General features: G+C 34.9%; 2 protein-coding genes across 3 annotated transcripts; one reads left to right on the plus strand and one right to left on the minus strand.

The window, feature by feature from the left end:
- Positions 1–766: 766 nt before the first annotated feature.
- On the minus strand, positions 767–1,577 carry LOC116158235 (ferritin light chain-like). Its single transcript, XM_064485280.1, has one exon. The coding sequence runs from the start codon at positions 1,399–1,401 to the stop codon at positions 874–876; it is 528 nt and encodes a 175-aa protein (XP_064341350.1). The 5' UTR covers positions 1,402–1,577; the 3' UTR covers positions 767–873.
- A 1,193-nt stretch (positions 1,578–2,770) lies between these two features.
- Positions 2,771–20,704, plus strand: ALB (albumin). 2 transcript variants are annotated; one of them, XM_064485353.1, is made up of 16 exons: positions 2,771–2,793; positions 4,846–4,883; positions 5,619–5,676; positions 6,651–6,783; positions 8,087–8,295; positions 8,848–8,980; positions 9,826–9,923; positions 11,456–11,585; positions 12,499–12,713; positions 13,862–13,994; positions 15,115–15,212; positions 16,367–16,505; positions 17,049–17,272; positions 18,461–18,593; positions 19,204–19,271; positions 20,531–20,704. In XM_064485353.1, exons 1-15 carry the CDS (start codon positions 2,786–2,788, stop codon positions 19,243–19,245), a joined length of 1,791 nt encoding a protein of 596 aa, XP_064341423.1. In that variant the 5' UTR covers positions 2,771–2,785; the 3' UTR covers positions 19,246–19,271; positions 20,531–20,704. The 2 variants fall into 2 exon arrangements, with proteins under 2 accessions (XP_064341423.1, XP_010981066.1); XM_010982764.3 differs by lacking the exon at positions 2,771–2,793 and having other exon boundaries at positions 4,756–4,883.
- The last annotated feature ends 3,782 nt before the right edge of the window (positions 20,705–24,486 follow it).

Consider the following 24,486-nt stretch of genomic DNA (forward strand, 5'->3'; position numbering starts at 1 on the left):
ACAAGTTTTTTTAGATCAAATAATTCATTTCTTGATGTTAGCCCATACATAGATTCTTGAAAAGCTGACAAGAATTTCAAGACAAATTTCAAGTCTCAGCTGGATGACAGACCAGAGAAGTTTTAGTAAAAGTCCAGCATTGGGAGATTTTAAAACATCTGATAAATTGTAAGCTTTAAAAGACATCAAGGAGGAAAAAAGCTTATCCTTTAATAAAAACTTTCTAAGTTTGATCCACAGAAGTGTTAACATAGGCATATTTTAGCCACACCACCTTTGTTGTTTTATAAAAGGTTAAAAAATAGTTTCATTTTGTAATCTCTTTTTTAAATAGTAAGTCTCTTGAATTACGTTTGAAAAAAAGTACGGAATATAAATTCTCAGCAGTGGATTAATTTCTGTTTGATTTCCATCTGTAGCTATTATTATGATGGGAGTTACTAGCACTAATTTCAATTTCTATGTTTATAGACCCTTTGTTGTTAACTTATGCAAAGAGTGGATAAATACGGATTTCAGGCATTAGTTACATTTTTCTTGGGGAAATGATAAAAATACTAGGAAGTGTCATTTTATTTCTATAATTTAGACAAGGTAAAGACCTTTCCATTTCTTTCTTTCTTTCTTTCTTTCTTTCTTTCTTTCTTTCTTTCTTTCTTTCTTTCTTTCTTTCTTTCTTTCTTTCTTTCTTTCTTTCTTTCTTTCTTTCTTTCTTTTTAGCCGTTGCAAAAAGCTTTATTGTTTCTATTTGGTCCAAGGCTTGGGAGAGGGCTCCAGGATAGTTAAAAAGCTGCCTGGTAACTGCAGAGAGGCTTCAGGCAGAAGCCATGACACCAGAGGGGCTCCGTAAAGGCCGCTGGGTTGCAGAGACTCCTAGTCGTGCTTGAGGGAGAGCCTTTCGAAGAGACACTCACCCAGCCCAGCCTGGGGACCAGAGAGCCTGCGGAGGTTAGTCAGGTGGTCACCCATCTTCTTGATGAGTTTCACCTCCTCATCCAGGAAGTGGTTCTCCAGGAAGTCACAGAGATGTGGGTATGCGTGGGCAGAACCCAGGGAATGCAGATCCAAAAGGGCCTGGTTCAGGTTCTTCTCCAGGACAGTAGCAGCTTCCATAGCATCCTGGGTTTTACCCCACTCATCTTGAGATGGCTTCTGCACGTCCTGGAAGAGGGCATGGCCGCCGCGCTGGTTTTGCATTTTCAAGAGACACTCGGCACCGTCGCGCTTCTCCTCAGCCAATTCGTGGAAAAAGTGGCCAGTGTCCTCCAGAGCCACATCGTCTCGGTTGAAATAGAAGCCCAGAGAGAGGTAGTTGTAGGAGGCCCGCAGATGCATGTTGACCAGATGGTTGACAGAGGCCTCAACCTCGCTGGAATAATTCTGACGAATCTGGGAGCTCATGGTTGATGGGTAATAAGGATTTAAGCTCGCAAAATGGTGTTGGCTGGTCCCAGAGGCTGAACATAGCACAGTGGCTGGTTCTGAAGGATGCAACTGGAAAAAAGGTTGAAGGGTGGTTAGAGGCTGGAGCAAGGGGCGTTCCTGGGTCTGTTCCGCCCAAACACTGTTGAAGCAAGAGACAGATCTGCGGGACCACCAAACTCACTTCAAGACCTTTCCATTTCTTAAAAATGTTAACCTGAACTAGACAGAGAGTAATGCCTGAGGGGCCACTGGGCAAGTTAGCAATGAACATATTCTCAGATTTGGATCCCAATTCCCTAACTTGATATATTCATTCTCACAGTCAGGACCTTTTCTCATCTTATGACTGTTTCATTGGTAATATGGAATCACAGAATGTTCAAGGTAGATGGGACCTTAAAGATAATTTAATCCAACTTGACCCATGTGTCATAAAAATATATACAGATCTGTGTGTTTGAGTTTGGAGCTAGAAATTGACAGTGATTTGAATTAAACTGTATAGTAAAGAGTTGAGAAGTTTGAAATAAATTGTTAAGAAATCTGAGTGAAAGTAGACTTAAATTCTAGAGACCCAGTGTAATATGAGGAAAGGTGGAATAAGGAACCATCCTACCATTAGAGTTTTGAAGAGAGAAGGATTTAAGAGATGGGACAAACCAATGATGGTCATCTAGTGTGGTTTTTATAATGTGAACTTTCTTTTCTTTGTCTTCTGTGACATTTTCAGCAAAGAGTTTTCCCACTAATGCAAGTGGGTATTTTAGAGGGATGGTTTATGGAGGGAGATGAGGGGAAAGTTGATATTTGGATTATATTACAATTTTTTTGCATTAGAAATGCCTATAAGAGTTTATACATGTTGGACAATTTTCTTATTTTTTAATGGGAAATGTATCTTCACAAGTGAATAAGAAATTAAATTGCTTACCATGTTTCAATTGGCTAGTTTGATGGTTAATGGTCTTTCACTTTTCTACCCTTCTGTATTTGTTAGAAAGCAGTCCAGGGCCTTCAATGATAGATAGGATTTATCTTACCTGTCCATGGATGTGGACATCCACACACATGTCCTTAGTACAGTAGGAAGAACGCTAAGAAAAGATTTTTACGTTCTTAGCTTTCTCTCCAAATAAATCCAATTTCCCATATTTTGGAATGACTTTGGGTTAAGTAGTTGTTTCAGGAAAGTCTCTGTTTAAATACTGAGGCTATTATCAGACATGGTTGTCACATTTTAATGCATATGTTTCACTTTATTTCTAAAAGAAAGCAACCCAGAAGTAGTAACCTATCACAAAAGGAGATGACATAAGGACTGGACCAAGAAGATGGACAGATGGAGGGAAACCTGATTTGAATGACATGGTGAGAAGCTTCAGGAATGCAGAGAGTAGTCAGAGGGCATAGGTTTAAGGTTATGATGGGTTAGCAAAGAAGTGGGGAACTGGTCCCAAGAGAGATTTCATCTATTTCAAAACTGTGCTTTTTCTATCTGTCAACATGAGTGCTTTAAAAATACTGGACAAAAGGGATAAAGGGTCAGGTTTAATCCCAGTTGTATTTCAACTGTTATTTTTTTCTCTTCTAAATGATCAGTACATTATTGTTCCTTCCATATTGAAGTAATCTTCTTAACCACTCTCTCTTTAAATTTCACCCATAAAAATGGGAGAACATTGAAAAATTTTTGGAGCTAGTTTCCTATTTACCTAGAAACTAGAGTCTGTAAGCCATATTTATAACTCTTGTTTTAAATAATTACATTTACTCTCATACCATTTTCCTTCGATGACTAACTGAATATGAGTTTAAAAGGTTGAAGAACAGAATATTTAGAAATAACCAACAATTGTATAGTTTTATTCTTCTCAGTACAGCATGTACATTTAGAATTAATACGAGAAAAATGTAAGTATCCTTACTTTGGGAACCATAAAATGCAAATGTTCAAGGGTTTTTTATTAATTAAGATAAGTTTTAAGCAGATAGTGTTAAGAATTAAATATTTTAATTTCTCAACCATCTGTTAATCTTTAAAAAGGATACACACGTGGAAAACACATTATTGATACTCCAAGGAAAGATTCCTTCAGGACTTTTCAATTTTATATTTGGAAACTATGGGACCTTCATTAAACATAGGACTTTCAATTTTAAGTTTCTAGAATCACAGTGAATTTGATTTTTTTTTTGTTTTCTATTTTTACCGTTATATTACAATATAATATTGCAGTGCAAATTAGATAGAGAGACTATTATTATTTTCACTTGTTAAATAAAAAATATGCACAAAGTATATATATGAATGACAAAGGTCTGATTCTGTGAATTGGTAATACAATTATATCCAATGATAAGAATTCCATGTTTGGTCAGACCTTCGCAGAAGACTCATAAGGAAAAAACTTGGGTTGAACACTTACTTCAAATGAAAGATGCCTACTTTTTCTTGGAAGCAAAAAGAAAAATTGACATAATTTATCCAAAAGGGAGAAAGGAAAAAAGTATGAAATAGGGATGGAAAGAATATGATGCCTGGTAAAGAAGATCTAGGATTCTTATAACCACTAAAGTTATAATCAGACTCAGCCTGTCCTGTGTATATTATGATGGCAAAGATCATCATTACTGCCATTGCATCCATTTTCTTCCTCATGTCTTCTTAACTGAAAGTTTTATGACAGATACCCACATTGCCTCTGAGTACTTTGTGCCAGGGACTGGATCACATGTGGGCTAGAGCTGAGATGAAAATGTAGGACTTCTGAATACCCATTTGAGTTGTTACTGTTGCTATGGCTTTTTCTTAGTTTGCATCTGAAACGTCAGCTTTTTCGGACAAAACGGTTTCAGAAGAATGAAAAGGCATGGAAGCCCTCTAATATGTGTGTGTGTGTCTGTACATTTTTCATTACTTATCAGTAAAAGCATATTTGAAATTAGTAATAGATACAGTTTGGAGCTTAGCTCTTTTTTAGTATGTCTTATTTCTGAGCTAAGTCTTTGGTTCGGTTAAATTTTTGCAAATATTGAAACTAAAATGTTCAAATGACAAATCACAGACGGAGGACATGGTAATGGTACAAATCGTTTAAACTCTTATGTAAAAATTGATAAGGTGTTTTACATAACTTTAATGAATTGACAAGGTCTTGTAGAGAAAACAGTTCCAGATGGCAAACATACGTAAGGGATTTAGTCAAACAATTTTTTGGCAAGAATGCTATGAATTTTGTAATCATTTGTGAGCCAATGAAATACAAAGATGAGTCTAGTTAATAATCTACAATTATTGGCTAAAGAAGTATATTAATGCTGATTTCCCTCTACACATCCTACCTTTTCTCTTCTGTCAGCCTCGCAAGCCTTTGACACAATGAAGTGGGTGACTTTTATTTCCCTTCTCTTTCTCTTCAGCTCTGTTTATTCCAGGGGTGTGTTTCGTCGAGATACACGTAAGAATTCTATTTTTCTATTGTTCAACTTATTTTATTTTCCTAGTAAAAGAAAGTGTCAGTAAACCTTGAATCTTTAATGAAGTAAGTTTCCCTTTAGCGCTTATTTCTGGACTGTTATATTTTGTATTTGTGAACCCTTAAGCAGTCATTTTATTAATATATTTCTAACATCCTAGGTGAAAAAATAGTGAGAATTGTTTAGTATTTATAATTTCCTTTTGCACATGAAGGAGCTTATGCAGAGTGACTTAAACTTAACAGAATATAGTTGAAGATAGAATTCAAAACTTCAAATTCCCAAGGGCCTGTCCACTGTACCTTAATTTATAAAAACAAAACAAAACAAAACAAAACCTGTATTGTTAATGTTACTACTAGAACTTGTATTTCTATTTTTCACTTCGAACATTCCTCTTAGTAGGTATTAATAGACACTACAAGAGCATTAGCTTTTATCTGAGTTTGAATGTAAAGCTATAAATATTTAATGATTTTAATGACTTTTTTTCAAATAGCATCATGGTGATTAAATAACTCTTCTGTTTAAATGCAGAAGAAATAATTCACCACCATCCTAAGATTTTCTGTAGGGATCAGAGCCCAATATCTTGAAACAAATGAATACCTAAGTCAAATGGAGAGAAACAGAAAAAATAGTATCTTAAACAGTTGTTTCTTCATAATTTAAGCAAATCTTTTTATTTTTTTGTCTCCTTTTTTTCCCCTCCCCAGACAAGAGTGAGATTGCTCATCGGTTTAAAGATTTGGGAGAAGATGATTTCAAAGGCCTGTAAGTTAAAATATTGTAGAATCAAATTTAATGTTTCTAATAGTGTCAGTTATTATTTTGAAGTCCTTATATTCCCCTGTCATCAGAGATTCTAGAACAGCACTGTCCAATAGAATTATCTGCATTGATGGAAATATTCTATATTGGTGTTGCCTAATATGGTTGTCACTGGCTACGTGTGGCTATTGAGTACTTTAAATATGGCAAGTGCAACTGAGGATCAAAAATTTAAACAGTATTTAATTTTAATTTATTTAAATATGTATTGTCACTTGTGGCTAATGGCAACCTTATTGGACAGTGTAGCTCTGCAGCTCTTATATAACCTGCATGGTGGAAAAGATTTTACTGTGTGGTTCCTTTAACAACTCGCTTACTACATTCCTTTACCTAGCAAATCGTTCTGGTGTTTCTTGAGACCATTTTAATATTTTTTAATCTAGTTAAAAAGTGAGAAAATAGCTTATTTTTCAAGGTCTGTCATATCCTACAGCCTGATTAAATGAAATATGTGCTTGTGATTTTTGTTTTGTTTTAAATAGTTAAAGGGCCAGCAGGGTATAGCTCAGTGGTAGACTGTGCTTAGCATGCAGGGGGTCCTGGATTCAATCCCCAGTACCTCCATTAAAACAAACAAACAAATAAATAGTTAAGGGGCCGATGTAATGCCCCAGTCTTAACAATTAGGTCAATTTACAATGCATTTTGCTCGCCTGCTCTGTGTGTATGTATCTACTGACATGCACAAACATATATTTAGATATGGTGGAAATACACATCCTCTTTGCTTAGAAAGCCACATATACCTGGTTAGACCTCCGATAACAGCTGGTGTGAACAGGCTTTCTGGATAATAGTAAGAAAGATGTGTAAAACAGGGAACATACACAGATGCACAGTTTGTTTTCTAGCATTGCTACCTACTGTCTGTTAAAATTTTGTTATGCTACCCTTTTCTATGTCCCTTGTTTCAGGGTGCTGATTGCCTTTTCTCAGTATCTCCAGCAGTGCCCATTTGACGATCATGTAAAATTAGTGAATGAAGTAACTGAGTTTGCAAAAACATGTGTTGCTGATGAGTCAGCTGCAGATTGTGACAAGTCACTTGTAAGTATATTCTGATTTTGAATAGTATTTCTTCTTTTAAGGAATCCTGAATGTTTAAAATGAAAAAAAAAAAACCCATTTTAGTTTTCTCAAGTATTACTAAATGGCTGTATTTGTAAGCAACACTCAAAAGTGGGTGCAGCCATTGTTTCCTCTCTGGTAGAGATGTCCTAGCTATACCCACAGTTTTAAAACATTTCTTTAGTGAGAACACGCACAAGAGTCATAGTATATTTAAATGAAAGTTTTTCATTTGTAGAAATCTCTTTTTAAAATTTTAAGTTAGATTTCTTTTCATAGAGGCTACTAATGGTGGCATAGTTTTTATCTTCAGAAAGTACTCAGCTGATTTCTGTGCTGATTTTGTTACCTGGGTAAAATAATAGTATAGCATGTTTTCCTCATTTAGGAATATTCATGTTTTACATACAATAAAAAAAATCAGGACTTTGAACTTCAGGTATTTTCAGAGAGATCTTCTATACAAGGATAGAGCTTTATGTTTCTCTCACCACTTAATCTATACCTTTCTGGGGACAGGCAATTTTTTATTTATCACTGAAGCCTTCCTTCTTATTTCTCTCTATATGTACTTCTGCCTCAAGGCAGAATCAGTTCTTTAACTCTGCACAATAATATGGCTCTAAATATGAATTTTTAAAAAAATTAATAAATTCTGTCTTGAGTAGAATATTTCCCCTGAAGTTACAATTACTTTCATAATATAAATTAATGGGCAGAAAGGATTCATTTAATGGAATGTGCTTTGAGTCAAGTATTTCTAGAATTAAAAAACCTGTATTTTAATGCTTAATTAATTAAAACTTAATTAATACCCAGTAGATAGTGTTACTCCTCAGTTTTGAATGGTCTTTACTAAAAAGTTGGACCTCTTAAGAAGCAGCAGCTCAAACAAGACACTATCTGAATACTTTCCTCCCTAATGTGAATTCATCTATTACTTAGAGGATTATTTTTCCTTGACTTTTTATTATAGTGATCACTTTCCTAGCCTTTAGTCTCAGGTAGAAATAGGAGTTATGTTTATTCCTTAAAGCCATTGATTGTCTTCTTGCCCTTCTGTTTTATTCACTGTAAGTAATAGTGTCAAGTTAATTCTTGTGAAAATTACACATAGATGGTCAAATCAAGGGAAACTCTCTAAACCTGAGGAAAGAAAGTGAATTTTTATATGATTTCCTAACCAAGGTTTACTAGGATATGAATTTTTTAGTACTGTGTTTTGGGTATAAGGAAAATAAAATGCTGCCCAGCAATGTGAATCCTGCTCTCTTCCATTTAGCATACTCTCTTTGGAGATAAACTGTGTACGGTTGCATCTCTCCGTGAGACCTATGGTGAGATGGCTGACTGCTGTGAGAAACAAGAGCCAGAGAGAAATGAGTGCTTTCTGCAACACAAAAGTGATAACCCAGACCTCCCTAAACTGAAGCCAGAACCCGAAGCTTTGTGCACAGCCTTCCAGGAAAATGAAAAGAGATTTGGAGGAAAGTAAGTAATCTGATTTTTGTGCTTCAAAATTAAAAATTAGGGAATAGATCAAGACTCGTTATAACAATGACTATTACAAAAAAATATTATCAATGTTAAGATGAAGGTTTTGTTCTAATGACAATGTTCAAAATTTTCAAAGAAATAATATCTGATACTATAAAATTCTACACAATGAAAAAAGTCCATCAAAGATCTTTAGGAGTTGATTGAAACAGGATATGATCTGTATGAAAATATGTGAAGTTGGCATGTATTAAAATGTTATAAAGATATATATTTAGTATTCTCAGAATTTATTTCATCTTAGTCAATAGCAAATCACAGAAATTTAACTATTTTATGCATGTGTGTGTATATATGTATAAATTTAACCTTTTCACAGACTTAAAGAATGACAAATGCAAGGTCATCATGTACAAATTGCACTCAGTTGGTGAATTAGATGTCTTTGGGGTTTGGAGTCTCTGGGGAGAATGTTAATTACAAATGTTCCTGTAATATTGTCTGCTATAGAAAAATGACTGTCTGTTTTTCTGTTTAAAAATTTAGATACCTATATGAAATTGCCAGAAGACATCCTTACTTTTATGCCCCAGAACTCCTTTACTATGCTCACCAATATAAACACGTTTTTGAAGAATGCTGCAAAGACGCTGATAAAGCTGCCTGCCTATTACCAAAGGTATTCCCCAGAGAAGAATAAAAGAACAAATTGATAATCAATCCTTAGCTTTGGGGCATCTTAAGGCTAGATTTAGGAAACCTAAGCCTCTGAGAGAAACTTCTTTACATGGTCAAAAAAGCCTTCCTCCCTTTTTTCTCCCCTAAAGATCTTTCACCTTTTTTGAAAGTTATGACTTCCACCTTCCTCCTTCTAAGATTTGCCAAAGTGGATCTGGTAGAGGGAATCACTGTGTATGTGTCTAAATATCCCACCTCTTTTTATGGTGGTAGTTGCTATAATGAAATAATGAAACTCATTTGTAAAATTGCACAGCCAAGAGGCACAGTTTTTGTTCCTCTTTTCATGAGACTTTTTTTTACTGGGTAGGGAATTCAAAGTGGGGGAGAATATAACTGCATCTAGAAGCCTGGGTTTATTTATTCATTCCATAAGTATTTATTTATTATGTACTGTGTTGTCTTTTCTAGGGAGTTTATGGATATTATGAGAGTTGGTAAAGGAGGGATGAAAATAGATTGTATGCAAAATTAAGAAGTCAGCAAAATTCTATTCCCTGGGATATTAGTGTGCTCTGTTTTTCCACTTTTCCTTTTAGTTCCCTTTTCCCTGGCAATGCCTCTATGATGGTTCTTAATTACCTAAAAGTTTCCACTATGACCAGACTGACTTTTCCTCTTCCTACACAGCAAAATAATTATTTGCCAGCAGTGACTACTTGGGAATTTAGGTGTAAGTTACCTCTTTCAAATTTGCTTTGCCATAGTCTCATCTGAGCTAATGAAGGGGTGTTCTTTGGAGAGTTTTTCTTTTCTAACTTTTTCAAAATTATTTCTTTTTTGCAGCTTGATGCTTTAAAAGAAAGAATATTGGCTTCATCTGCCAGACAGAGACTCAGGTGTACCAGTATCCAAAAATTCGGAGATAGAGCTCTCAAAGCATGGTATTTTAACTTAATTTACTTCTTTATAATGATGTAAATGATGATTCAGTTGACAAAATTGTACATTTATATGTCATTTTACACAGTGCTTTTATATACATCTTTTGGGTTGTCCAAAAGGTAGAAATTTGACAGATGAAAACCAGAGCATCAATGACAAATTGTCACTTTTTATCACATGTTTTCTAAGTAGTCGAAAAATTTAGAGGACATCTTTTTTGTTCTCCCAGGACAGGTGTTTAAACTTTCATGTGTTTATAGTGATTGAGATCTTAGTATAATGGTCTACTACTTTTATAGAGCTGTAGTCAGGATCTTTTATTTAGTTTTATCTCTCCTTAACCCCCAACCAATTATCTGAAAGTGTCTGTTTATCTTTTTATGTGCTGATAATTAATTTCAGCCATCAAGATTTCTTCTCACTTTCTTGTAGCACCATTTCTGCTCTCAATCTCTTGTTTTTACCTAGGCTTCTGTTTTTGTATTATTAGCTAGTTCTAGAAGCATCCTTCAATATCTGAGCCAAGGAGCTCACCCTTCTGTCCACCCCCAATCCCTCACTTTCTAGTCAACAATGAATCAACACAAACAGGAAATAGAATGAAAAGAATAGATATTTTGCAAGCTTCTGGGGACTGTCACTTGAACTATCTTGGCTGTCATCCCTACCATCTACACCACCAAAAGCAACCAAATCAATAAACCTTAACATAAAATGATATAGTTAAACAGGCTATGATTGCTTTGGGGAAAGAAGTTAACTTTTATCAGATTTAGGCAACTCTGAAATGATTTGGGAAAACATGTGTATATTAGCCTTTTATATCTTGTCATCGAGCTTAGAGACTGTGCTAAATCAATTTCTTGGTAAAAGTGTGCTTAATCAAAACTCTAATTTTGTAGAAGTTATGAAATTTCTTTTCTCAGAGACCTTTAGAAATCAGGAAGAATGTGTTTTAGTTAAGAAAAGAAAAAGATAACTGGAGCTTGTATGGTTCATGAACCTCCCAGTTCATAAAATGGGTTCATATGCATTATCTAATTTAATTCTCACAACATTCTTTGGTTTGGCATGCTGTTGTGACTCTGTAGAGGCTGACGCTCAGAGAGGCTAACATCACACTTGCCTAGGGTCACACTATTAATAAGCTATAAAGCCAGATCTGGAAGTCAGTTCTGTGCTCCAAACCTGATGCCTCTCAGCAGGTAGCCTGTTTTGGAATCCCTCTTTGATTTCTGCTTTTATGAATTACTGGGTTTCTGACCACCATACACATTCTTACAATGGATAATTCTGCCCAAAGGAAACATTTCATCTAAGATAATGATTTGGTTGAGAAGTAGCATTGAAATAAGAACTAATGAATTTTACAGATTATTTCTCCATTATTTTGTCCTAAATTTTCTTGTTATATGTAGTATTTTCCTAGTGCTTTCACATAAAATGTTGCCACAAAATATTATGTTTCACATAAAATATTAACACAAAATATTATGTTAATAATATTTTGATAGGAGAATTTTCTTTTCAGGTCAGTAGGTCACCTGAGCCAGAAATTTCCCAAGGCTGATTTTGCAGAGATTTCCAAGATAGTGACAGATCTTACAAAAATCCACAAGGAGTGCTGCCAAGGTGACCTGCTTGAGTGTGCAGATGACAGGGTAAAGAATCCTCAGTGTGCTTTCTGGTGACTTACATGCTCAAGTTGGTAGAATCAATTTGTTCAGCATCATAACAACTGAGAGTGGGTTGAGATTGTCCTCTATGCTCTAATCTGCTCAGTGCTCTCCCTGCCTTGTGACACATTTTTAAAAAATCTGATATCCTACTCATTAAATGATTTGATAAACTCATTTACTAATTTATGATGTCTTTTAGTCATATTCTAAGTGAGAACAAAATCTTAAAACTGAAATAAGACAGTTATAAAGGTAAATTTCTAAGAAGATTATTTTGAGGAGGTGGGAGGAGTTGGAAAAAGGCTAGATTCTGAAGAGAACTTTGGAAATTATATAATTTTTCTCTATATTCTCCCTTAATTAACTCTTCATGTTAAAAATACAAATATTTAGTATGCTATCTGTTTTCCTCAAACTGAAAATTATGACCAAATATCAGGATTCTAATCTCTCAGGACACTTTCTGGAAAATTTAAGGCAGCTATTCTACATGTGTAAGTAGGGTCTGTGACTATGCTCTTGACTAATTTTTCAAAAATCTCTAACATTTTATTTAGTCTTTTGAATTCAAAATGCCTGCACTTAATTTTGGGTGAATATGTGGTAAAACAGTACTGAATTTTAATTTAAAAATGTAAATGCTTTAACAGTAGAAATATAAAATTAAATGAGCCCCTATTACTAAGTAGATTTTTTAATCAAGTGGAAATATTTTAACAGTTGTACCTGAATCTCCAGGCTTAGCAGCACAGACAGAAAATGTTCACAGAACGCAAGTTGGTACATGTATGGTGTTAGAATACAATGAACATATTCTACCAACCTAATAAAAGTCTGGGGAGAAAGTGTATTGATGTCAATTTACATTGAATGATGTCCATCAACTTGCTTGTAGGCGGATCTTGCCAAGTATTTTTGTGACAATCAAGAAACAATCTCCTCTAAACTGAAGGAATGCTGTGAGAAACCTCTATTGGAAAAATCCCACTGCATTCATGAGGCAGAAAGAGATGAGATGCCAGAAAACCTGCCTGCAATAACTGAACAGTTTGCTGAAGATAAGGACGTTTGCAAACACTACACGGAGGAAAAAGATGTCTTCCTGGGCATGTAAGTGGATAAGGAATGATCCTTTCATAGTTTTACATGGTCTCGAGATTTAGGAAATTGTTTTAAGCTTTCCTTTGGAATTGCTACAATTTTCATGTTGCCTACAATGTTTCTTTATTCTTTCTTCTCCTAGCCTTTAAACATTTTTGGAAAACATTAATTAGTTTTTAAAAACTATAAAATAATACATGCTCACGGCAAATGCTTAATCAATAGAGAAGAGTACAAAGTAATAATAAAAGTCTATTTTTACTCCCCCACCCTACACCTTACGTCTTAGAGATATTTCTGAAAATACCTGTAGAAATATTTTGTGTATATGTAAATTATATACATTAGTCATTCATGCATTCATTCAAAGAGTATTTCTTGAACTTATAATATATATGTGTGAATATATGTAATACATCTTTGTTTCTGTATTTATCTACCTATCTATGTATCTATCTGATAGCAGCAAAGAACTATGAAGAGAAGTATGAAATCTATTACCAGGTGCTTTACATTTGGTTAAACATACCAGAGGGCCAGTACATGGCAAGGCAGCATATAATTAAATGACAGAATCAATGATTATATAAAGTCAGTAAGAATGGTGAATAAACTTTGCATTTTATTGCTCAATTATAATAGTATTTTTGCACTAAATAATATTTCATAAAACTATGTATCCATCAAGATTTTACTCATACAGAGAGGAAAAAAATTTTAGAATATATCTCTATTTATCTATCAGAGCCTTTTTGAGGTGTAGTCCAAATCAAGCAAAATATACCTTATAGTAATAGGTGTCATTCATCAAACGTTTAATAGGTGCCAGACAGCATGTGTTTTGCAGAGATTATGTCATGTATTTCTCCCAACTCACCTTATGATATAGATACTATTATTATCCCCATTCCACAGAGGAGAAAACAAAGGCTCTGATAGTTTTAATAAGTTGCCTGAGGTGATGTAGTAAAATAAATGACAGAGCCAGGATTTGTTAGATTTAACTCTGAACCTCCCAAGTCCTTAGTCACTAAGCTTCACTGTGTGGGGTTTAGTCAAATTCAGACCTTTCGAATATGAGTTACTTTTGTGGTTAGTTATGTGGTTTTTCTTGCTCATTTGTCCAACCAAATCTATTTTATCTTCATCTTAATTAGGTTTTTGCATGAATACGCAAGAAGGCACCCTGAGTACGCTGTCTCATTGCTGCTGAGAATTGCCAAGGAGTATGAAGCCACACTGGAGGACTGCTGTGCCAAAGATGATCCTCATGCATGCTATGCTACCGTGGTAAGTTTCCTGAAGGAAAAAAAAATGTAACTCTTTGACTGATGATTCCAATAACAGGAAAGAAAAATAATGCAAGAACATAAAATGTTATATAGTGCAATTTAGGTCTTTCCTTGAGATGGTTCAGATTCTGTGCTTTTAAACATTATAGGAATCATAGCCTTAAATAGAAAAGAAAGATCTAAAGAGAGCAATCTCTAATTTCACAAAATCTTGAACATGCTTTTTTCTTTTCTTACACTGCTGAGAACAAAATAAGGTAAAGTCAAATGTTAATTAAAAGAGATTTAACTTAGATATAAAGAAAGTTAACCTTGGTTCCACATTTTGTCAAATATCAAGAATTAGCATCTTAAGGAAGATTGTGAAATCTATTAATTCAGAATATTTTCAAATCTTTTTGAGAAGGTTTAGGGATGGTTTTATAAGAAATTAAGTAAGGAGAGGAAAACTGAAAAGTTTTGGAGACTTTTAAGATGTTTAGCTATGTTAAAATAACATTTTAATATGTTTTAAGATATTTAGCATTCCTAGCACATATACTGGTTTTCAAATTGAAGAATCAGAGGGAAGTCATTTTTCCCTCTACCAGGAACCTGTTATATGCCAGGTGACACACAGAAACCAATGACCAAGGTAAAATCTCTTAGAAAGCTCAGAATACAAATGGAGAGATGGCTGAATAATATTGGTGCTTACATTCATAGCCATTGTTTACTGAGCTTTTTACTATGTTCCAGGCTCTGTTTTAATTCCATTAGCTCAGGTAGTTTACACAGCAATTCTCTGAAATGAGGACCATCATCGTCTCCATTTTAGAGGTGAGGGTTCCAAAGCATGGAGATGTGGAGTAAAGCTGCACAGCTAGAAAGTGAGTGAGGTGGCCTGGCTCAAACACTGGTAGTCACACTCCAGAGTCTGACTGTTCTTAGTCACTTATCCTATGCAGTCTCGCCAAATAAATGGTTTAAGTGTATTATAATAGATTTGGCATCAAAAGTGTATTTATATGGCTTTGGGCAGAAAGAAGGAAGGATCTTACTCTGCCGAAGAGGGTGAAAAACAACCTCCATCTGTTCCTCAGATAGAATGCTAAAAACACAGTTCTTTCATTTTTCAGTTTGATAAACTCCAGCATCTTGCAGATGAACCTCAGAATTTAGTCAAACAAAACTGTGAACTTTTTGAAAAACTTGGAGAGTATGGATTCCAAAATGAGTAAGTATTTTGCTTATTGGCTATTTTTTCTTGATCATTTAGTAAATATTTAAGGCAATATATAGACCACCCATCATGGAACTTTTAATCATGAAAATAAAGTATGTATTTATAATCACTCTCTGTCACAAAAGACTGGAGAAAATGAGATAAAATAGTTGATGAAATGAAGAGGCCTGTATTTGAGTGAAGTTTAAAAAATTGATCTCTTAAGACTGGGAGGAAAAATGTCAAATCTTGGGATATAGGAACTGCGGATGCCCTTTGAAAGGTAAGGAGTAGTTTACGAGCAAACAAAATATAGCAATGGTTCACAGAGCAGGAAATAGTAGGTCTCGAATAGAAGTAGCTCAATAAGATGATAGATTAATGTCCTGATTAAATAGAGCCACATTATTCAGTAAATATTTATTGTTCAGCTTACACATGTTAGCACTCTTCTAGCTATCAGTGCTAGGAGTAACAGCAATGAACAAGACACAGTTTCTTCCCTTGAGTAGATTCCAGTCATATATTGGCTTTCCGTGTATTAGCACTCTTCTAGCTATCAGTGCTAGGAGTAACAGCAATGAACAAGACACAGTTTCTTCCCTTGAGTAGATTCCAGTCATATATTGGCTTTCCGTGTGTGATTAGCATTTGCATGTGGCATTAGATTAACATTTCATGTGGTGATTAGCATTCTTATTATTAGTAGCAGTAAATTATTATTAGTAAACTATTATTACATGTTAGCATATTATTATTACATGTTAGATACCATGTCAGGTTGATTGCATACTTTGTTTCTTTTAATTTAATCCTTATACCATCCCTATTGATCTTTCAAATTTAGTATAGTGCTGATATAGATTAAGCTCTCAGTAAGTTTTATTGAAAGAAAGATACAATTAATAAATATTTTAATGTCACTGAATTATAATAAGTCACTTTCCTAAGATTATACAGCACAGATGAAATTCAAAGCTAGGCTTAATTAGTTCTCAGGACGAAGTCTTCACCCACATTACCCCACCAATCTAGAGACGAAGATAATTTTACAAATGGAAAACCATCTTCATAGATTTTTGGCTAAGTATTCTCTGCTTGACCTATTATGTTATAAAAAGACAGTTTCTTGCCTGGCTGAAAGGATATGAACTATTTTGTTACAGCATCTTAGTTCGTTACACTAAGAGACTACCCCAAGTGTCAACTCCAACGCTCGTGGAAGTCGCAAGAGGCCTAGGAAGAGTGGGCACTAAATGTTGTACACTTCCTGAATCAAATAGAATGTCCTGTGCTGAAGACTACGTGAGTCTTTTAAAATATAATAAAGTTAAAAATGATGATTCTTTGCTTTTAGATGTGAACAAAGCTAACTTTCAGAAGCAGGGTGTATGTATGTGTTGTGTATATGGTAGTGAAAGCCAGGACTTGTTCACCTATATTATCCTGACCATCAGAATGAAGATTTATATACAATTCTAAAAATGATAAATTGTTTTGAAAAATTTCCATGAATTTTCAATGTTCTATCCTGGCATTTTCTAAATTATTACTTTTTGGGGTCTTTTCTTTAATGTATCAGCATAGGACTGTTTCTTCCCTACTCTAACACATATTTCAGGACTCACCTCAAATTTTTTAATCAATTGTTTTCTCAAGTAAATTATTCTTAAAATGTAGCCATATTTGATTAAAAGAGAAAAGACTGCTCATAGTCCCTTATTACTTGTAGTTCTAAAGATAAGCAAGTCACTGCCTCAAATCACCCCTGGATTCAGTGTTGCTAGTTAAAATATAACAAAACTTTTCATTATACTTCTGAATTTCTGCTCTCTGGCCTATTTTTAGCTGTCCCTGATCCTGAACCGGTTGTGCGTGTTGCACGAGAAGACACCAGTGAGCCCCAGAGTTACCAAGTGCTGCACAGAGTCCTTGGTGAACAGACGACCATGCTTTTCTTCTCTGACAGCCGATGAAACATATGAACCCAAAGAATTTGATGAGAAAACATTCACCTTCCATGCAGATTTATGCTCAGTTTCTGAGCCTGAGAAACAAATCAAGAAACAAACGTGAGGAGTATTTAATTACTGCATATATTTTAGTCTTGATAGTGAGAACTGTAAATTGAAAAGAGCAACTTTTTCTGAAGTAGTTATATACCTTAAGCACTTAAGTATTGGCCATATTAAGCTGATAAAAGTTTCAAGAATAAAATGGTGTTTTGTTTTCTTAGCAAAAGAAAAAAAACTGTATCATAATCTTGCCTCTAAATCATTCAGAATAGTCTTGTGGATAAAAGCTGCTGTAGAATAATATCTTAGCCTAGCTCCAGGAAAAAAGCTGAAGAATTAACTGAGGCATTTCTGCAGATAGCAAATCAGTTAGTAGAAATCAGAGGAGAATTTATTTCTAGGTATGAATGGTTATTTTCAGTTTGCTCTATGGCAACCCACAGGTAAGACAAACCCTCAAGATCTGACTTTTGAGAATGAAACTTGGATTAAAAACATCTGGGATTGTGAGTTCTGAGGCTTCACTCCCTATTACTGTCACAAGGGGTTATAATTGCATGAAATTTAGCAACATAAGGTTGCTATGATCTCTGGTGGCTTCTGATTATGACCATAGACTTAAGAGTACTATTGCAAAGCCTATCATCCCCACATGACCCTCTCCCTAGCACTGTTCTCTCTATAGATGCCAATGAAAGAGAACCACCAGCTCCCATGAATTTGAATAGTCTTATTTCCTGTGGCCTCTCCACAGTTAACTTTTAATGGGGCAAATTACAAAAACCAAATATAAAGATTCTCAGATTAGAAACTTTTAAAGTGGAGCCCAAGATAAGTAAGTTTTTAAGGATCCTTTTTAGCTCTTAAATAGCTATAAAATTCAATATGGCATAATTTCCAAAATGTTAATAGCGGATAAATGCAACGACATCATCCCTCCCGCTGATTTACTAGAGAACGATTTGTTGAGATTTACTGACACTACAAATGTTGAGCAGTTTACAGTCAGTGCTTAATTTGATCCTTCCACTAACCCTGTGAAGGTGGATTTTATTCTCCTCACTATGTAAATGTGAATATTGACACTTATAATGGTAAGCCTGGGCCTCAAAGCCAGAGTTGCCTGGCTCTAAGATTTATAATCTTAACCAGCAGTGCTACCATCTTTACCATCTCCATTCTTCTTTAGTGAGTAAACTTTTTTTTTCTTTTTTTCTTTTCTTTTTTGTTTTCATTCAAATGCAGTGCACTCGCTGAGCTGTTGAAACACAAGCCTAAGGCAACAGACGAACAACTGAAGACTGTTATGGAGAAATTTGTAGCTTTTGTAGATAAGTGCTGCGCAGCGGTTGACAAAGAGGCCTGCTTTACTGTGGAGGTACTGGCGTTGTTTGTCTTCATGTTTGTGTGTCTCATTCCCTTTGCTGTTGCATTTGATCAGGCTAGGGATTAGTGCTTTAAGTGTCTGAAGGACACTGTGCATGCAGAATAGAAATCTTATCAATTGTCTTACAAAAGACTGAAATAGCTCTTTTTTAAAAAAAAAAAATCTCCTGCTTAGTATTTGTTCTCTTTCCAAAGTTGTGATGTTTATATATAGATACAAATATTTGTAAGGCCTGAAATCTTCTGGCAGAGACATTACCAAGCGAAAACATTAATCTATTTAAGCAATTTCTTGAAAAATGCTGATTTGTGATTTGGTTGAATCTCAGTGCTTGGCTTTACAGGGTAATGGGGTAGTTTACAGTTAAATGTCTGAATCATTTACTATTTCCCCCTACGACTTGACAGTAATTTTTTTTATTCCTTTGGGGGCAATTATGCCACTGAGCTTCCTTCTAGAGATTCTAGTACTAAGCTGGAATTAAAGGATGTGATGTATGTACAATTACTTTGTAATCACCAATGGCTGTATAAATGTTACTTTTAAAATTTTAATAGTGATGTTAATATTTTCCCCACATCTGTCATTTCTTTGTATTTAGGGTCCACTTCTTGTTGCTGCAACTCGAACAGCCTTAGCCTAAAAACAACACAATCATAAGCATCTCAGGTAACTATACTTTGGGTTTTTTTTTTTAAAGTAATTATAATAGTTACTATTAAAATAGCAAAGATCAAATGACCAGTGCCAACCACTGTTCTAAGCTTGTTATGTATATTAACTTCTTTAATTCTCAAAATACTTGCTTGAGTTGAGTACCATAAATATTCTCATTTTGAAGATGAGAAAATGAAGGCCCAGATCAAGGGATAGGTTAAGTCATTTACCCAAGGACCATCCAGCTAGTGAGAGATGGAGCCAAAATTCAAAATTCAAACCAGAGTTTGAGAGTTAACCATTGTCTTGTTCTGACCTAATATGACACAGAAGACAGTCATTCAGCTAGGCAGCAATGGTTCAGCAGTGGAATATGTTAGGTAACAGGCCAGACCATATGAAGGTGCATTTTTGTATGTAAAAGACCAGTTGAATATGAATGATTTTGCATAGTTCAACCATATAGCTCCAGAGCACATTCATTTCACTGGAGAATATAAGTCTATCTTCTGTGAACTTCTACTATAAGTCAGTAATCTGCTACTAAGTTTTCAATGTGTCAACATACTGAGCCTTAAGAGAATTTCTCGTCTTATGACAAAAGACTCCCTTTAAAATTTAGTTGTTTGAACATGAACATGTTTTATCCATTTGGTTATAATATTTTGGGGGAAATTAAAAAATAGAATAACTTCCTTTTTTGAAGCAAGTTGTTCAACTATTTTTTTGCATGAATTATTTCCATATTTTTCAAACCAACTGTGATGTTTATTCCACTTTAGGTTTTAACTTGCTCATTGTCCTTATGGCAATACATACATATAATGCATTCAGGCAAGGAACCAGTTTCATATCTCTGCAAATTTGGGCATTTCAAATGTGATTTGTTTTAGTCCTACATGGCAAGATGTTCTTCCTAAAGGTCTAACTTTGAGAAGACAACTTTTTTGTTTGTAATTAACTTAGGTGAGAAGAAGATGTTAAGTAAATGACTGAGAGTTGATGATGAAAAGCCTGTGATGTTGAAGCTTGAGGAGCCTGATGACATCAGTGACAAAGAGGGGTCTATACAGTCCTTACTGGTGTGTCCTCTTAGGGGAGAACACAACAGATGTATTCACCTGCCATGAGTCTAGGACAGGCTTGAGTCGTTTTCACTGGTAGAAATTGCAGAAAGACAATCTAAGCAATTTAGCATTCACTTGAATAGGTTTGAAAAAAAATGCCATTTTATAAACAGTAATTATATTTATCCTTTTGTTGTTCTTCAGCCTACCCTGAGAAGAAGAGAAAGAAAGAGAAATGGAGACCCAGAGCTTATTCATCTGTTTTTCTTTTTCTGTTGGTGCTAAACCAACGCCCTATCTAAAGAACACGGATTTCTTTAAACATTTTGCCTCTCTTCTCTATGCTACTATTAATAAAAAAAAATGAAAAGAATCTAACATAATTGTCCATGACTGTTATTTTTCAAAGATGTGTTGCCATTCTGAAATTTTTGTAAGTTCTGTCAAAGTCCCACTGTTCTCTCTTCCCCCATCTCAGCAGAGGACTTCCAGTTCCTTCTGGGTTAATTATGTAAAAGAAACATTAATATTGTTCTGAGTTATGGATTATAGACATTCAAAGGAATATTTTAACATTATGATAGTTTCAAATAAAAGAATAGAAACTGTGGTATAGGTAAGGCATATAAAACATGGCTTTTTCTTACTACTATAACCCAATAATAAATGTGAGGGACCCAGAAGGTAGAAATGATTGTAAAGATACAGTTGTCCCCCTTTTCTGCAGGGAATACATTCCAAAACTCCCAATGGATGCCTGAAATCCCAGATAGCACCAAATCTTATATATACTATGTTTCATCCTATACATACATAACTATGATAAAATTTAATATATAAATTAGGCACAGTAAGAGGTTAACAACAAATAATAATAAAATAGAACAATTATTACATATACTGCAATAAAACTTATGTGAATGTGGTCTTACTCTCTTAAAATACCTTATTGTACAATTTTAATGCCTTTTCTATCTTAACTAAGCACTTATCACGCACTGTGGCTGTAATTTTTGCAGTTTGGGATGTGATAGGAAAAATAGCATGAATTTTTTTTCCCTCCTCCACAACTTTACAGATAAAAGATTTATCCTTACTATTCTTAACAACCTCAGCCCGATTCTTTTTCTTTCCTTCTTAAGTGGAGAATTTTCACCTTTTCACTTAAAGGAAGTGCTTCATAGCTTCTCTTTGGCATATTGTAATTGCCAGCATTACTCCCAGTGCACTTTGGAGGGATTATTAAGTAAAATAAGGGTGGCCTGAACCCAACTACACTGATACAGGGACAGCTGATCTGATTACTGAGAAAGTTACAGGTGACTAACAGGTGGGGCATGCTGGACAAAAGGATGATTCATGTCCTGGGCAAGACGGCATGAGATTTCAAAATGCTACTTGGAAAAGCATGCAATGTAAAACTTATGAATTGTTTATTTCTGGAATTTTCCACTTCATATTTTCAAACTGTAGTTGACCTGAGTAACTGAAACTACAGAAAGTGAAGCCGTGGATAAGGGGGACTACGGTACTAATTGAATTAGGATAAAAGCTGACCCTAGAAGAAATTTGAGGCAGTTTAGGATGACAATACAAGAAAAATGTAAGACCAAGTTTGGGGATGCATCATTGGAAGAGAGGATTAGGAAATCTGGACAGAGTTACAGTAAAAAAATGATTACAATATATTGAACTGAGGGAGTACAAGTGTTAGAACGTGAAATTTTGTTGTAAAATATTAAGATGTTATGCTCAATACTGAGCCTCTTTTCCATCTTCCTAGAGGTTGCTACTGACATCAGACCATTGTCTATGAATTGACACACTTAAAAATCATTTACAGCCTTACTAGTTTGAGTATTTTTTAAATTTGTATAAAATTGATTTCATACTAATGCTACCAACAGCTTGCTTTTTTTAACCCATAGTAACGTTAATTCCACACTCCCTCCCCATCTACCCCCAACCCCTACTTTGGCCTCCTGTTGACTGTATCAGATATTTTTCCACATTTCGTTGCAATCGTCACAAAGGTCAAAGATAGCCTTTAAAGGGAGAAACTGGCTCATGGAAGCTCCTAGAGCTAGACCTAGAAATTTTTGAGTAAGGCATTTCCACAGAACTGGATACACATGGGGCCAGGTCTGGGTGGCACTGCAGCCCAGGCCCTGAAAGGGAACTTAAAATTTTTGAGAAAAGACTCTCTAGAATGTGGGACTCCAAGATCCCAGCATCACCACTCCCCCCAGGGTCAACCAGATTCCCAGAGGAACATAGACACTTGACCCAAAGAGTGATCCAGGAGCCCAAGGCCCTCTCTGGTTCTGAGAGGTTGGCCTGGCAAGTGCATCATTCTGACTGGTTGGCTGTTGCAGTTTGTCTTTTGCTGCACAGTGTGGAAGATTGGGCACAAAAATGGTGCAGACACACTAATGCGTGTGTGTGTGTGTGTGTGTGTGTGTGTGTGTGTGTGTGTGTGTGTGTGTGTGAAGCGCTCTTCTCTTCATATCACATCAGAGGATACGTCATAGCCACACGATTTATCACCAGGGATGCTAAGATTGAGCACTTGATTAAGGGAATGTTTGCCAGGTTTCTCGCTGTAAAGTTTTTTTTCCCTTTCCATACTCTATGTTTGGAAGGGAGTCACTAATTCAGCCCACACTCAAGTGAGGGAGGGAGAGGATGAAGCTTCCAGAAGGGGGGAGTATCAACATCTATTATTTAGAATTCTTGTGAGAAAGATCTGTCACTTCACTACATTTATTTATTTAATCATTTATATCAATATGGATTCGTGTATATTTATTTTATACTTTGGGTTATAATTCAATGCTACATTATTTATTTTGCTATTCAAATTATTCCAGCTTTGGCCTTTGAGAGTTCTTGCAGGTTGGCTCCTGTGCCCCTTGACATGCTCCCATACTTTCTTTGCTTCTTTTGAATGATTCTTATTCTTTGGCACTAGAGATGCTCTGGGTTCATCGTGTATTTTCCCTTCCCCAGACCTGGGAGCAGCCATGTCTCCAAGGAGTTCTGGTTCTGTTTACTAGAAAATGGTATTAGAAACAAGAATCTGAGCACTGGATGTGCTTATTGCTAATGTGGTATCACTATTTCTAGACTCAGTGATCAGAGCTAAGGGATGTAAGTTTGGATACTAACCCATGTATATACATATAATGTAATTATTTCAATATCTGTCTATCAAAATATGAGTTCATACTGATGTCTCTAACCACTCCAGAACCACAGAAATCATTCGAGCCTTCTCCCTTTGCAATTCCCTCTTTGATGGTGAGAAACTTGTCTCTCACTATCTACCATGCATTTTTTTTCTTTTTTTTAAATTGAAGTATAATTGATTTACAGTTTTGTGTTATTTTCAGGTGCACAACAAAGTGATTCAGTCATATATATATATATATATATATATATATATATATATATATATACACACACACACATACATATACACACACATATATATACATATATATTCTTTTTCAGATTCTTTCCATTATAGGTTATTACAAGATATTGAATAGAGTTCCCTGTGCTATACAGTAGGACCTTGTTGTTTATCTATTTTATATATAGTAATGTGTATTTGTTAATCCCAAACTCCTAATTTATCCCTAATCTTCTTTCTCCTAAGTTTGTTTTCTATGTCTGTGAGTCTGCTTCTGTCTTGTAAATAAGTTCATTTGTATCTTTTTTTTAGATTCCACATACAAGTGATACAGTATTTGTCTTGTCTGACTTACTTCACTTAGTATGATAATCTCTAGGTTCATCCATGTTGCTGCAATCTTGCATTTTTTTCAACCCCAGGATACATATGAAGGAGTTTCAGAATTGTTGACCCATATCTCTATTTTTATTTTTTAATTTATTTTATTTTCTTATTGAAGTATAATCAGTTTACAATGTTATATCAATTTCCAGTGTACAGAACAATGCTTCAGTTATATATGAACATACATATATTCATTTTCATATTCTTTTTCACTGTAAGCTACTACAATATCGAATATAGTTCCCTGTGATATACAGTATAAACTTGCTGAACTATTTTATATATACCAGTCAGTATCTGCAAATCTCAAACTCCCAATTACCCATATCGCTATGTAAAACAAACTTACCAACCAGAA

This window comes from Camelus dromedarius, chromosome 1, assembly GCF_036321535.1.
Source record: "Camelus dromedarius isolate mCamDro1 chromosome 1, mCamDro1.pat, whole genome shotgun sequence".
In the NCBI taxonomy this organism is placed as follows: Eukaryota; Metazoa; Chordata; class Mammalia; order Artiodactyla; family Camelidae; genus Camelus; species Camelus dromedarius.

Bases quoted from the DNA above. Each gene is read 5' to 3' on its own strand.
- LOC116158235 (XM_064485280.1), bottom strand. From the start codon at position 1,401: ATGAGCTCCCAGATTCGTCAGAATTATTCCAGCGAGGTTGAGGCCTCT.
- ALB (XM_010982764.3), top strand. From the start codon at position 4,805: ATGAAGTGGGTGACTTTTATTTCCCTTCTCTTTCTCTTCAGCTCTGTT. The intron at 6,784-8,086 runs GTAAGTATATTC...TCTTCCATTTAG, and splicing joins CAGATTGTGACAAGTCACTT to CATACTCTCTTTGGAGATAA. The intron at 11,586-12,498 runs GTAAAGAATCCT...ACTTGCTTGTAG, and splicing joins TTGAGTGTGCAGATGACAGG to GCGGATCTTGCCAAGTATTT.